Source organism: Dermacentor andersoni, chromosome 6, assembly GCF_023375885.2.
Source record: "Dermacentor andersoni chromosome 6, qqDerAnde1_hic_scaffold, whole genome shotgun sequence".
Lineage (NCBI taxonomy): Eukaryota > Metazoa > Arthropoda > Arachnida > Ixodida > Ixodidae > Dermacentor > Dermacentor andersoni.
The window spans coordinates 38,001,136-38,014,697 of record NC_092819.1 but is presented as its reverse complement, the minus strand read 5'-3'; the positions used below and the strand labels follow the sequence as shown (position 1 = coordinate 38,014,697).

Sequence of the window (13,562 nt, the reverse complement as noted above, 5' to 3'; positions counted from 1 at the left end):
TCAATCGCTTTTACGGACGGCAGCCGTCTCTGCTCCGGCTCGAAAGCCCCGGTTATAGCCTAAGACGAGCCACTGCGAGCAGTCTTATACACAGGCGACCGCTGCCGGTCAGTCCTGAGAACATGCTGCTTTGCAGACGTCCTCGTACTGTTCCCAGTATGAAAAAGATTATGAACTAAGTAAGCTTCCCTTATTATTTTTCTTACCGATTTCTGTGTCGCCTGTGCTTAAAGAAAGAAGAAATATTTGTGCAGAAGCTATCGACGATGGATATGTCAATGTAAGCGAATAGCCAAACGGGGTTTCTTTAGAGGTGTTCCCTTTATTAAAGGAATAGTGAATTTGACGACTTACACTCGTTGCAGTGGAGATATTTAGGTAGCGCTTGTTGTTTCGTTGCGCAATTCCGCGGAGAACAGAACCGTTACCAAACACATCTGTAGCAGTAGCATAGATGTACAGAGCTTGTGTCTCAAATACCACATGCACCGCCACTTGCTGGCGCGAGAGAATATGCCCTTTGTATCGGAGGTGTACGTCCAACCTCCTATCACCAGTCACCGGTCACGAAAACAGGCAAGAGAGCCAAAGAAGGCTGCTCGCTTTGTTACTGATTAAGTGTGCCAAATACCGGACGCTTGAAGTCGCATTAGCTGCGTCTCTTTCTTGGACATGTGGGACACATAAAATTGGAGTAAAAGGACCTGTTTCCAACGTACGACGCGTATAGATGTGTCAAAACGTCACCGTACAATGTAAGGACACAGCAAAAGATGGCCAGGAATGGCACTATTGAAACCCTCGCTGCCGTCTGCCTCAACCGCGAAGTTTAGAACTCGCAAGTACGAGGACTTGCCTCCGAGCCGTATGCTCGTGCAAGTGACAGGATTTTTCAGGCTGAGATGCGCTAGATGTCTATGCACTGTGAGTGAAGAGACAATCACACTCACAATACAGCGCGCTTTCTACAGGATTCATTTAAAGCCCTGCATCCTATTGTAGCTTCCTAAAACCCTTCTGATAAACTAAAGGTCCTCTGATATAGGTGATGAAATGACAAATGATAGTTTGAACGTTAAAAGCTAACAAAAAGCGCGCACAATGACGATGATGATTTATTGGCATCTCCATTGAAACGGGCGGTGGCAATTAGTCACCTAGCATGCTTGAGTTAACCAGGTATGCTATACATGCCTTTTATTCTAGTATTTTGTGTACATCGCCAAATAATGCGCGAAAAACCCGCCAGAAAATATTCGTGGAAGATGGCTTCTCCACAATAAGAGGCTTTCTGCGGAGAAACACGCTTCTGGTGATTGCGTTACACGCGGTCACACCATCATGACATTGGTACGTGCATCATTGGAGAGCCATAATGCGTCGGATTATTTTTAAATTATTCGTTTATTTATTTATTCATTTTCCTACGCAGCAATCCTTCATTGTCGGTGCCAAAGATGGTTTGCTGCACTTTATCCATATTACCAGCAGCTTTGGCAAGTTTTGTATACTTGGAAATCGTGAGAGACTGCCGCTGACGTCATTCACGTTCACAGTAGAGTTTCTCTAGATTACCGACCAACTCGGCGACGCTCACGGGGCGAAATTTTGGATAAGTGGGCCCACCATCGCGTTCTGTTGATCAACAATAGTTGGCCGCTCGAATGATAGAACATAATTTTAAGCTAATTGCACGGTGCCGTTCAGTTTTAACGCCATGCCACTTCAATAGTAACTGTTGTTTACTGATGCCTTGAGACATCACTGACTAGCGCGAAAGAAACATCGGACGACAGCTAGAAGCGCACAGTAGAATCGCAGAATTCTAGCGTTCTGGCCTGTGTGCTTCTCACTGTCGCCCGCTTTTTTTTTTTTTTTCACTTGCTAATGATGTCTCAAGTCTGTATTAAGCATGCATCAACTAGCCCAACTGTGCTGTCTAATTGTGTTATTGATGCCTGCCGAAGAAATGGCGCCTGTGTTCACGAACGAAACTGATTGAAAAAAAAAACAACACAACATTGCATTAAGGTTCCTGCCAAATGTTAACATTTGTTGTTAGGGTCAGGAGGCGTGCCGTTACGCAGGACTCTCGGAACCCATCATTAACAAATTTAAGTGATTACCAACACTTCTTATTCCCTTGGAGTAGAAATTTCTGTCGTACTCGAAAAAATTGAAGTCCTGCCTCACTAAAATCCGATGTCGAGTACCTGTCCTTAACTGTTATCTGCACAGATCTGGTCTGGTTCCCTTCCTCTTGTTACAGTACACTGTACTCTTGTGCTCAGTTTCTGATGATGATGACAATGAGACGATAGACAACTTTTATCTTGCCGCCGTTTCTAATCATTAAAAAAACATATTTTAGAAGGACCATTTCACTGCGTTGGATTTAATGCTGGCATATGCCGATATACTGTCTTTGGGAGCCTCCTCTCTAGGACATTGACACAGGGATGCCGGTGCAGCTGCCGAGAGGTTTATAACTGAATCGTGACAATTTCTGTTACATTCTTAAATATTTGTCTTGTTTCACTTTTCTTTTGATCTATTCGGAACTTCTCACTAGCGTTTTTTTTTAGGTTTGACTCATTATTCTGCTAACTCATCCGATTCTTTACCAAACCCCCACAGTGGGTATGAACCACTAATGAAGGAAATCAACCTACCACAAGTCTTTTGCAGCACTTCAAGTGACTAATCATTTGAGCGTACTGAAATTTCGACGAATCAATGGGTTGAGCGTTTCGGTCCGGCATGCTTGTCTTCCATAAACTATGTAGCCCGATTAGGAAAAACATAAAATGGCACGTCTTCTCCGTGGGGTGCAATCAAGTACCGGGTGGTATCTGATTCAAAATGGTCTTTCTCAAGAGTTCTTAGAAGCACATCCCAAAATAATGTTGCATCTTTACAAGCTATGAAGCAATGGGTATATCGCAAAGGCGACACTTCACGGCATATACAAGGATGCCTTTTTTTGTGCAACCAAGTTTTCACAGGTAGCGTTTCACTGCGTAATTCAAAGAAAAATGTTTTTGTACACGAGTACAAAGTCATCTTGCGGACTCGCTGGAGCACGTCATGCCTTGGCAGAATGGAGAATGTAGGAGTCCGGTACAGGATAGGCGGGAAAATAACTGATCTCAAATATTTATACAGTTGTTCTCTGGATACTGTGTGTTCAGTAAGGACATGTATTACTTAACAGAGAGAGAGAGAGAGAGAGAGAGACGAAGAGGGAAAGCTAGGGAGGTTAACCAAGGATGTGCCTGGTTGGCTATCCTACACTCTGGGAGGGGGAAAGGGAAGAACAGATAAGGTGAGAACAGAGAAATAAAGTCAGTCGCAGAGGAATCTGCATAGTGTCACAAGCGTTCATACAATCCAGTGTCCTTCAAGAAATGCAGAAGGGCTTTCGTGGCCTTTTGAATGCAAGAACGCATAGGCCATGGTCCAAGGATCTTTTCTTCCGAAACCGCTCTATTGTCTATCAGGTTGAGTTTCACTTGTAAAGTACGTCGTTGAGTGTCAAAGGATGGGCAGCGACACAGAAGGTGCCCTAGAGTCACATTGCACCTGCACAATTGCACGCTGCACTGTTGACCATTCCTATCAGGAATGAATAGGAATTTGTAAACGCGGCACCCAACCACATGTGACACAGTAAAATTGTTTCACGGCGGGAGAGTCCAGGTGGCAGGCGAAGTCGCAAGTTAGGGTTGAGGAGTGCAAGTGTGAGTTGGTGAAACCCGGTGAATTCCATCACAGAAGTGTGATGTGGCAAGCGATTGAAGTTGTCACGCAGCATCAGTTATTGAAAGTGGTACAGGAATCCACTTATGTCTGTGGTGAGCCAAACGCGCAGCTTCATGTGCACTGTCGTTACCGACAATTCCGCAATGGCTTGGCAACCATTGAAATAAAATGTTGTGGCCTCTCTCGAGCACATGATTATGTGCATGCCTTATTTCGTACACTAGCTGCTCTTGTAACCCATGACATAGGGCAAACTGCAGAGTTTGTAGGGCTGCTTTGGAATTGCAGAAAATGGCTCAACGATTTGGTGGCTACTGGAGCATGTACTTGAGTACACCTTGAAGAGCTGCAAGTTCTGCTGCTGTCGACGTAGCGTGCCAATATTTAAACTGCAAATATTTAAATCATGCAAACTGCATGAACTAGAAGAGTTTCTACAGGACTGGTACCACCCGTAAGGTGGAGAGAAGTAATTAAGGGATGTCTGCGAGGCTTTTCTTTCAAGCAACCTGCTTGGGTTTCCTTTGCAGCAATTGCTACGATTAGGTGGATGTCTCATTCTCCCTTAATTACTTCTCTCCACCTAGCGGGTTTCTGCAGAACCATTCGTTATCAGTCATCAGCGCACCTCTCGGAATATGCCATCATCAGTTTTGTCATATTTTTAGACTGCACTTCTGTTCAGGATAAGGCCACGAATGACTAGAGGCTGGAAATAGTCGTACCTGATAAGGAAAAGTGGCGGTAACTCGCCAAGGAAGAAGTCTTCAAAATGTACTTAATGACAAAAGTGGTCAGCACCTTTCCTTACCTGAAATGAGCAACATGTGGCAAAAAACACAAGCCCTACGAGAACCAAGGGTGGTAAAGAAGCAGTGTTTTATTGGTCACCAGCCTGTCCCCTGAAGTGTGTGTGTGTGTGGTTGCAGTGAAAAAAGGGTGTATCTACAGTGCATCCGTATGATACAGGGAACAAACACAAAGAACCATCGCCAACAAGATGATGCGAGGAGATATAACTTAGACGTATGCTTTTGTGTGTTTGGACAGCAAGTGCCTCACTAAGGGGTGAACAGAGAAAAACGAGGAGGGCCACCTACGGCAATCTAATGCACGTCCACTGAAAAGCATGAGGGAGACCATTACATTAGCGCATGCATCGTGTGATATTCTACAACTATGTACAGCAATACAGTAGCACGCAGGGTGGCCTGGACTGGCTTTTGGACATAAGGCAACCGAGCCTTTTAATTGTCTGGAACTCTAGTGCAAGTGTGAGATACTCTCACTCATGAGAGTAGTGAAGAAGCACAATTAAATCTCAATAAGAGCCAGCTTCAACAGCTAAGAGTTTTTAATCTATAAGCAAGCAACCACACAATTAAGCATGACACCCGCTACCACCTCATTCTTCTATTATTCCTGACAATAGGATCGGTGCCATTTTATGAAACAGCAGGATGGTGCATCGTCAACTTACTACATACAAAAAGGTGCCTTGTAATATGCTACACAGTATAATTCTTCATGTTAAATGAATATGCCCCAGCATTTAGCAGTGTTGTTCTACAATGTAAAGGTTATGCTGAATGTGTTTCTTTATTTACATGGCAGCAAAAGTCATGGGATGTTTACATAATTTGAAAGCTTGCAATGAAATTAAGGTCCTTCAGCTACCAAGCTGGGACATGGACTGGCTAGTCCTCAACTATTGCAAAAGCCTTGCCAACAACTATGCATGTGCAGCTGAGGACAGCATGAATGCTTGCATTACTAAACCTGCTGAAACTGCACGGGCACAACTTACCGTCTCTAACCTTTTTATCCTCAAGAAAAAATGCTGAGCCACACTGGGATATGAAACTGAAAAAATATTTTGCCCACTTTTTAAAAGAAAGAAAATGGTGGGGTAGGGTCTCTTACAATGTTAGCATGTTTCGTAGCTCCACAAGCGATGCCAATTCATTCATTAGGACTCGGCAAAGACACTGGTTTGAGTGCAACGATGCTAACTGCACACAAAAGTGCAGAATGAATCCAAGCCAGAGCAATTCCAATTGCCGCAATTGCTAACCCTCCAGCATTGCAAGCTATTTTGTTCATTCCACACAATCTTTCCAAGGCCCCCCTGACAAGACAAAACTTCCAAAGCCAAGTGTCTCCAAAGAAGCAATTGTCCAATGCTTCCAAGTGGCATTATAGAATAGTCGAGTACAGGCCACCCCGTGCCTTCAGCCTATATACAGAAGAAAATTAGTCGCTGCTGCCTCCTCGCTCTCCATTATGGAGGTTCACATCACCCCACCTCAGCTCAATGGTCCACAACCACAAATAAAGACGAGACAATAATTCAAACAGCGCAAGCAACTCAACACATTAGCAATGCACAAATGATGCAGAGGTGAATCATCAGGCCCTATTACATGTCAGCAGTATTTCTACTGAAACCCCCTCTTCCATACAGAAATTTGTGTCTTTGGCAAGCTCTGAAAATGTTTGCCAAATATGTATATACAACTTTTGTGAATCCGTCTGTTTTTTTTTCTTTTTGTCATGGAATGGTATGCTTACACAAAAATGTAAAAAAGCAGAACCATGTGTGCAAAATTCATAGAACTCTTATGTGTAAACAAAAGCTAAAAAAAAAGTGCCAGCGCACTCTTAAGGTAAAAACTCTACAGCGGTGTGCCTCTTGCACTAAGAGATGAGTGTGCACAGCTTTTTCTCAAGTGTACCATTTCTTGCAACTAAAAGCTTCCACATTCTTGAAGATGGTATGCCTTGCAGTAACCAACAGTAAGAGAGAAAAAAAGCATAAATAAATAAGAATTAAAGTAACAATGATATTGTAACATCACTTATAGACTTCTTTCATGCATACCACTTCTTGTAACAGAACATGCCCACTGCCATTAACCCCTTACGTGCCATGGACAAGCAGAGTTCGTCTGCCCAGATCTAGTAAAAACGGCCAAAGCCGAGTGCAGCCATAGTCTCCTAGACAACTTCTGTGCCTGCCAGATGATCGACGAACCAATGGGAAGCGGCCATCATTGTAACTATGGCAGTGGTGTCAATTACGTGGGCTGGTCTCAAGCACACTTTTACGTTTTTGGTGCTCGCTGCTGACAAAAGAAAGCATGTCCATCAATAAAAGAGCAGCGGCATACTTCTGCTTGCGGAATTATTAGCGAAGCAATAAAAAGCAGTCGCTGTTGGAACTTCTGCTGGGGGGCACCCCTTACATTGGTGTCTCCAGCTAGGCCACTCCACTCGGGCGACTATTTGAACCATAGAGTTTCTCACTATAACACCTAGAGGGAAATCTGGCACCACCATCTATGGGAGTTTCCTAAGGGGCGCTGTGCCGTCATGGGAATGACGGTATATGTGTCTGCGAGGCTTGTGTTGGTTGGTGTTGTAAGAGGCTTCGTCTAAACGTGGATATGGCTACACAAATAATGCGTCCTTAAAGTAAAATCTTCATGAAACGTTCTCATCCCCGCATATTACACCTTCCAGTGAAGTTTACTCACCTACAACACACAACCAAGCGAAGAAACGCAAGAACAGACGACAAACTCTTCCAAAGTGAGCGTGAATCTTGTCTGTCCTCCAACTTTAGCGGCCCGTTGATAACTTCTACGTTTCATATAATTGTACATGCAATAAGTTCGCATAACTAAACAAGTTGTTTTTGTGTAACATTAAGGGCTAAAACAGCTTTTTACGTGCTGTTTCAGTAGAAAATGAGTCATTGCGACAGACTGAACAGTGCTTGACAGTCACGTCTTCAGGTGTCCTGGCTCTCTGAGAACGATGCCAGCCCGGAGTCGCAATATACCGGCATTCCCAGGCATACCATAGCGCAGCAACGCCAGGTTTCCCTCTAGGTAACATAGCGAGAAACTTAATGATTTGAACCGCCCGCAGCCGCCACTCAAAACCATTATTGTGTGAAGAATGCAAACAACTTTGGTCGTCTGCTGCCACTGCTCTACGGCAACGCTGTAGTGTGGGTTGTCGCTACCCTCAAAATGCGGACTCTCACCCTACGTAAATGGCGCTTCCATAGACGATGGCCCATTTGTGGTCATCCCGCAGGAATAGAAGTTATTTAGGAGGCTATGGCGCGGCTCACTGACTATATTTCTATTTTCTTGCAATTTTCGTTTTTATTGCAAAACATACTTACTTACTCTGATTTTCTTGTATAGTGGTGTTACGCTGTTAAGCTTCAATTTTCCAATAAATGGTTGAGATTTTGAACACAGAAGCGCTTTAAGTATTGTTTACATTGGCTTTTCGTAAAGGATTTCACAGTAAGAAAAATGGCTGTTTTGGGGAACAATTTAGATTAAAAGCGTGGCATGAAAGGGATTAAAGTGGCAAGTCCTTATATGCTACAGAGTCCAAGAGCCCACACATGCATACACAAACTCACGGAAAAAAGAAGCATTGACGCTGTAATGTCATATACAACACCAGCATTAAAAAATCTCAAGCCAGCACATTTGTATACCACGGCAAACAAGACTAAATCCGGCTTGCAACATGTAACATGTATTTAACAGATTCACATAAAAAAAAAAGGAAGAAAGAAAGAGAGGTCATTAGCTCTTTCATGGCAGAATTCCAATTACCAGCAAATCAAATGAGGCATAAATGACAACAGCTTCAGGCGAAAACATGAAAAAGCTTAAAAAACAAAGCCAGATTAGACTACACTAATCAGTCTTTCTCGCGAGTCTGAGTTCCCATGTCGGTGGAAAACAATGCTGTGCGATTTCATCACAACGGTACTGTTTTACTTTTGCACTCAAGGGGGGGAGGGGGGGGGGCATTCGGGGGGGCATGTAGCAAACGTTAGTGCAGTCAATCACCAAAAAAACAGCACGGCAGCATACCACAGTGCTTCAGCCATGCGCGTTTGCTTCCGACCAGTTCAAGCACATGCACCACTCATTATGAGGTATGTTCTCTCTATGAAGAAGCATGCATGTCTCATGCAAATAACTTCACTCAGGTGTTCTGCCCCGAAAAAAAGAAAAGAAGGCAAATTATAAGAGCAAGCAGCAGCAGCAGTAGCAACAACTCAGTCTCATGTCTGTGTACTTCCTGGAAGCACAAGGAGTGGGTGAAGTGGCGTGCAGATTCGTGCACAATCCAAACAGAGACTGAAGCACAAGCTTGAAAATGCCGCTGTAGTAGTAAGTACAGACTATGGTCTGTTTCGATGCAACGTGAAGCGCAATAGCCTTTCATGTTAAACAGCAGTGAATTTCACAGTCCATGCAGGTAGACATGTGGCATTCTGTTCACGAACTATAATGCTATGAAACTTTGCAAACACAGGAATTATTTGTGGCATGCCCCTAGTTCTGAACTGTAAAAAAAAGTACATACACAATAATAATAAATAAGCTTTCTTAATTAACGCAAAGTGTGGTCAGTCCATGCACTTCTCGAGATGCTGTCTTGTTTGCTTATACTTAAATAATAACAATATGGGGGGGAAAAAGAACATGCCTACGCAGTTGAGCTCAAGCTCAGAGGTATGCCAGAGTAAACTTCCTGACCACTGAATGTATGCATAAAATAAATTAAAATGGGAGATAAATGATTTTCATTCGTGTTAACAGTGGTTCACTCACACAGCATGTGCCCACCCTTTTCAAAACATGTCAAGTGGTGAAATAAAGAAGAATGCTCACCAGCATTTACCACCTGCCTGAAGACACGTCAAACTTAAGCACTGCCGCAACACAAAAAAAGAAAGCTTCAAATAAGCACAAGAACATATATACTGACCCACAAACAAATATGACCAGAAAAGTGGGGAAAAAGGCGTACAGAGATTTGTGCTACCAGCAGTTTTGTGACATGATTCAAGCACAAGGCAATAAAGGGTAGCTTGATCTTGAAGCCTGGCTTACTATGACACACAAGAAAAAAATAAACCCTTACACAAGGACACAACACAAACAGAAGAGAGCCTTCAATTCTACATTAGCAGCAAAGGTGTTTTACACGCAACTGACAATCAGGATGTCATCCAAGCGTCCACAACAGCAGTTCATGAACACCTTGCCACATGCTTCACAGTTGTTTTCAGTCACACCTGGATGTCGCGAGCGGGATGACGACGATGCACGAAGCCTCCATGGGGTAGGTCAATGCACATTTGGAGCAGAGGTGCTCCTCACCGCAGCATTTCTAATGAGTCCAGTGATACCGGATGACAATGCATGTGCTTAGCTCACTCACTGCTTCCAAAGAAGAGCCGCACCACATAGCTTCCACCACAAGGGGAACATTTATATTCTGTTCTTTTGTTGCCAGAGCTGGGGCAACAGCCAAGCTTAGCCCAACTGCAATGGACACGGTTCAGCATGGCCCGCAGTGCGAGCTGGTGCCCAACACGACAACCTGAGACCACCAAACTGCAAGAGCACACCATCACCAGGAAATGTCTCACCGAAGGTCCAATGTCCTGACAACCTTGGAACTGTCCTCAGCCCTCAAAGGTTGGTGGCAATCGTACGGGGGAGGCGTCGGTGATTCGTGCAGGGGCTCTTCGTCCATGAGTGGTGTACCCGGGTCGTCGTATTCGTCGAACGTCGCCTGCTCTGGCTCAGTTGCCGCTGCAGGGACCGGAGGCGGATGCACAACCTGTTGGCAGTAGGTTGGCACGCCAATCTGCGGCGGAACTGGGTAGGTAGGCGCCACGGAGAATGCAACAGGGGCACCACTGGGCATGGCCAGGTAGTTCAAGGTGGCTGCATCATAGTGTGGCGGCGGGTGGGCCATGGACGGCAGGTAGGCGGCGGGGACTTCTCTGAAGGGTCCCACAATTGTAGGATGCGGCACAACCGCAGGAGCTAACAACTGGGGGGTGACTGGGGCCATGGTTGATGGTACCATGACTGGAGCCGCGATGGGCGGCAGTGATGGGCTCAGCAAAGATGCTGGCGGCTTGGGCATGTCTCTGAACATGGGGCTCGATGTAGGCCCCAAATGCCTAGAGAAATCTTCGTAGCGGCCGATGGGGGCAGCTGATGGTGACAGTGACAACGAAGGGGGAGCTGTTCTCAAATGGGCCATTGGCATATGTGGTGCCATTGTGGTCCGCGCAATAGAAGATGGGAGCGAGGTTGGTTGCATGGGCCTGGGAAGAGGTGGTGTGGCGGAACGATGGCATGACAGTGCAGATCTCGACATGCAAGAGGATGATGGTCGAGAAGGAGGCAGGGGAGCTGACGTTACTACCATGGGTCTGTGTGCACTGGATGACGTGAGCAAGCTTGACACAGGCCGTGTGGCAAGAGACGTGGAGATGGCTTTACTGGCTGGTATTGAAGAGACTGCAGGTGACGATGTCTTGGGTGTTGTAGTGGCTGTTGTGATAGGAAGCAGAAGTTCTAGAGGCGAGATGGCAGATGATGTAACCATTGAACTGCTTTTTGGGGCTGAATGAATGACCGTAGAAACTGTGGAACCAAACCTGGAGAAAGACGGAGATGTAAGGGAGCCAATTTTAGGCATCACATGCTGTGCAACAGTGGCCAGGCTGGAACTGATTTTCGATGCTGAATGTACAGAGGCAGCAGATGGACTGTTGCCCTTCGTGGCTGATGAGACTACTGCTGCCATGTTGAACGAACTACTTTTGGAAGTTGGGAGGGCTGATGCGCTGACATGGCTGCTTTTTGGGCTGTGAAGAGAAGCTCCCGCTGACAAATTGCTTCTTGGAGTCAATGTCATGGATGATGAGGAACTATTTCTGTGTGTGAGTGAGGTTGATGTAGTGGTTATACAGGTGCCTCTGGGGGAAGATGATGCTACCACGGAGACAATCGTATCAGCTTTGGACGTTGAAGCTGTGGTGTTAGCAGCCAGTGAGCTGTTACCTGTGGGAGTCGTAGCACTGATGGTGGAACTTATCTTTGATGCTGATGCCAATTTTGAAGGTGCCATGGTCATTACAGAACTGCACCTTGGATTTGACACAGTATTGTTCTTAGTCGAAACTAGACTGCCCGTGATGGTGCTTGACTTTGAAGAAACAGCAGTGGCTGCTGCAGAGCTGCTCTTGGAAGAGGCAACATTGCCTCCTGTGGACAAACCTTTTATAGAGGCAGCACCTGCCACAGAATTGCTTTTCAGAGGCAGAGCAGCAGCTGCTGTTAAGGAATTGTTTTTTGCAGAAACTGTACTTGTAGTTGTGGAACTGCTTTTGGAAATGATGGCAGAAGTCACCACAGAAGAGGTCTTTAAAGCAGCTGCTGCTGATGATGAATTAACCTTGGGTGCAACTTCTACGGGCATAACACAAATGGTTTTGTCATTCAACATTATGTCTGTAGGTACCGTAGAATCATTTTTCATAGATGGAGCAACAGTAGGTACAGCAGGGGAACTTTTAGCAGAAGGAAGAGCCACTGTAACAGAAGAATTGCCAGTTTTGGACGATGCGACAACAGGACTTGTCTTGGGCGCCGACAGGCTAGCAGTTGTCACCAAGGGAGTACCTGAAGAGGAGGCACTCGCGCTGAATGTTTCGGCTGCCCGCACATATGTGGGCACTGAAGTTGCCGGTGTCTCAGAGGTTGATGCACCAGGTGGCTCACATGATATCGATGGCGGCGGCAGTGCCTGACTGTTCTCACCAGCACCAACGGACGCATCATTCTCTGCAGGCTCTACTTTTATTCGACCATCAAGGTTGGCTGACAAAACCAATGGCTTCTCAGGTGTTGCTTCCACTTTGACCTCCTGCTGCTCTTTTGTGGCAGCCGTCTTCACGGACTGCTGCTTAGGTCCATGCACTGCAGATGAATGGACCTTCTGCAGATGCTGTGCTTTGGATTCAGAGGAGGAGGACTTGCAATCAAGCTCCTTAGCCTTCTCCTTTTTCTCCTTGGGTGCCTTGTGCTTGTCCCCACTGTGCTTCTTTTGCGTTGACGACGACGAATGCACCGGTGCCGCAAGTTCCTCTGGTTTTCTTTCGCCCGAGAGCGCCTTTCCTGGCTCCAGCTTAATCTTTTTGACTGATGGTTCCTTGGATGGCTTTGAGTCGGCTTCCCGCTTGCGAGGCTTTGAGTCCTCGGCTTTGACCTCTTTCTTGACGGTCACAGCTTCAGGACTCTGAGCAGCAGTGGGTGGAGGCGTGCTCTCCTCGGGATAGTACTGGCACAGACGCACATGCCAGGCCACGCTGGCCACGGCTGTCACCGTGCGGAACTGGTGCACAATGTTGCGCGGCAGAAAGTAGATGTCATTGTCGCATAATGAGATGCGGGAATACCGGATCCCTTCTCTGCGTAGCTGGTTCAACTTGGCGTCTTCAACCCATTGTACGCACTGCATTAAAGCAAATGAGAGTGAGTACAGTCCTTTTGTTCTTTGCAAAACCTGCAGCTGTCCTTAACTATTCTTTGATAACTGTAATAATTAATAAAAACACCAAAATTAGCTGCATGCTAGGCCATGAGAACACCAAATTACAGCAAAGCCTCAGAACGAAACTGCTTTGTTCAAAGGTACATCAATATTTGCTTTTTTTTTAAATCGCATCATTTGCCATTTAGCAGTAGAAGAATCCCGCTTAGCATGGAAGACAAAATGGTGAGACGCTGTACACTTCAGTTTTATATGTATGGTAATTTGCCATTACTACGAAGGAGTACCAGATTAAGGCAGGCTACCAAAAGAAAAACACCCAGAAAAAGACACACCTCCCCAACACAAAGGGGGCAAAAGCATCAGCGGCAAATAACCACAGACGTGAGCATATTCAA

At 45.6% G+C, this 13,562-nt stretch overlaps 1 protein-coding gene across 1 annotated transcript in view; it reads right to left on the bottom strand.

The window, feature by feature from the left end:
- Positions 1 to 4,624: 4,624 nt before the first annotated feature.
- The window catches only part of LOC126521912 (uncharacterized), a 35,973-nt gene continuing 27,035 nt past the window's right edge, over positions 4,625 to 13,562 (bottom strand). Inside the window, exon 8 of the mRNA XM_050170651.3 lies at positions 4,625 to 13,125. Coding sequence (XP_050026608.2) covers positions 10,237 to 13,125 — 2,889 coding nt within the window. The 3' untranslated portion in view covers positions 4,625 to 10,236. The remainder of the gene's footprint in view (positions 13,126 to 13,562) is intronic.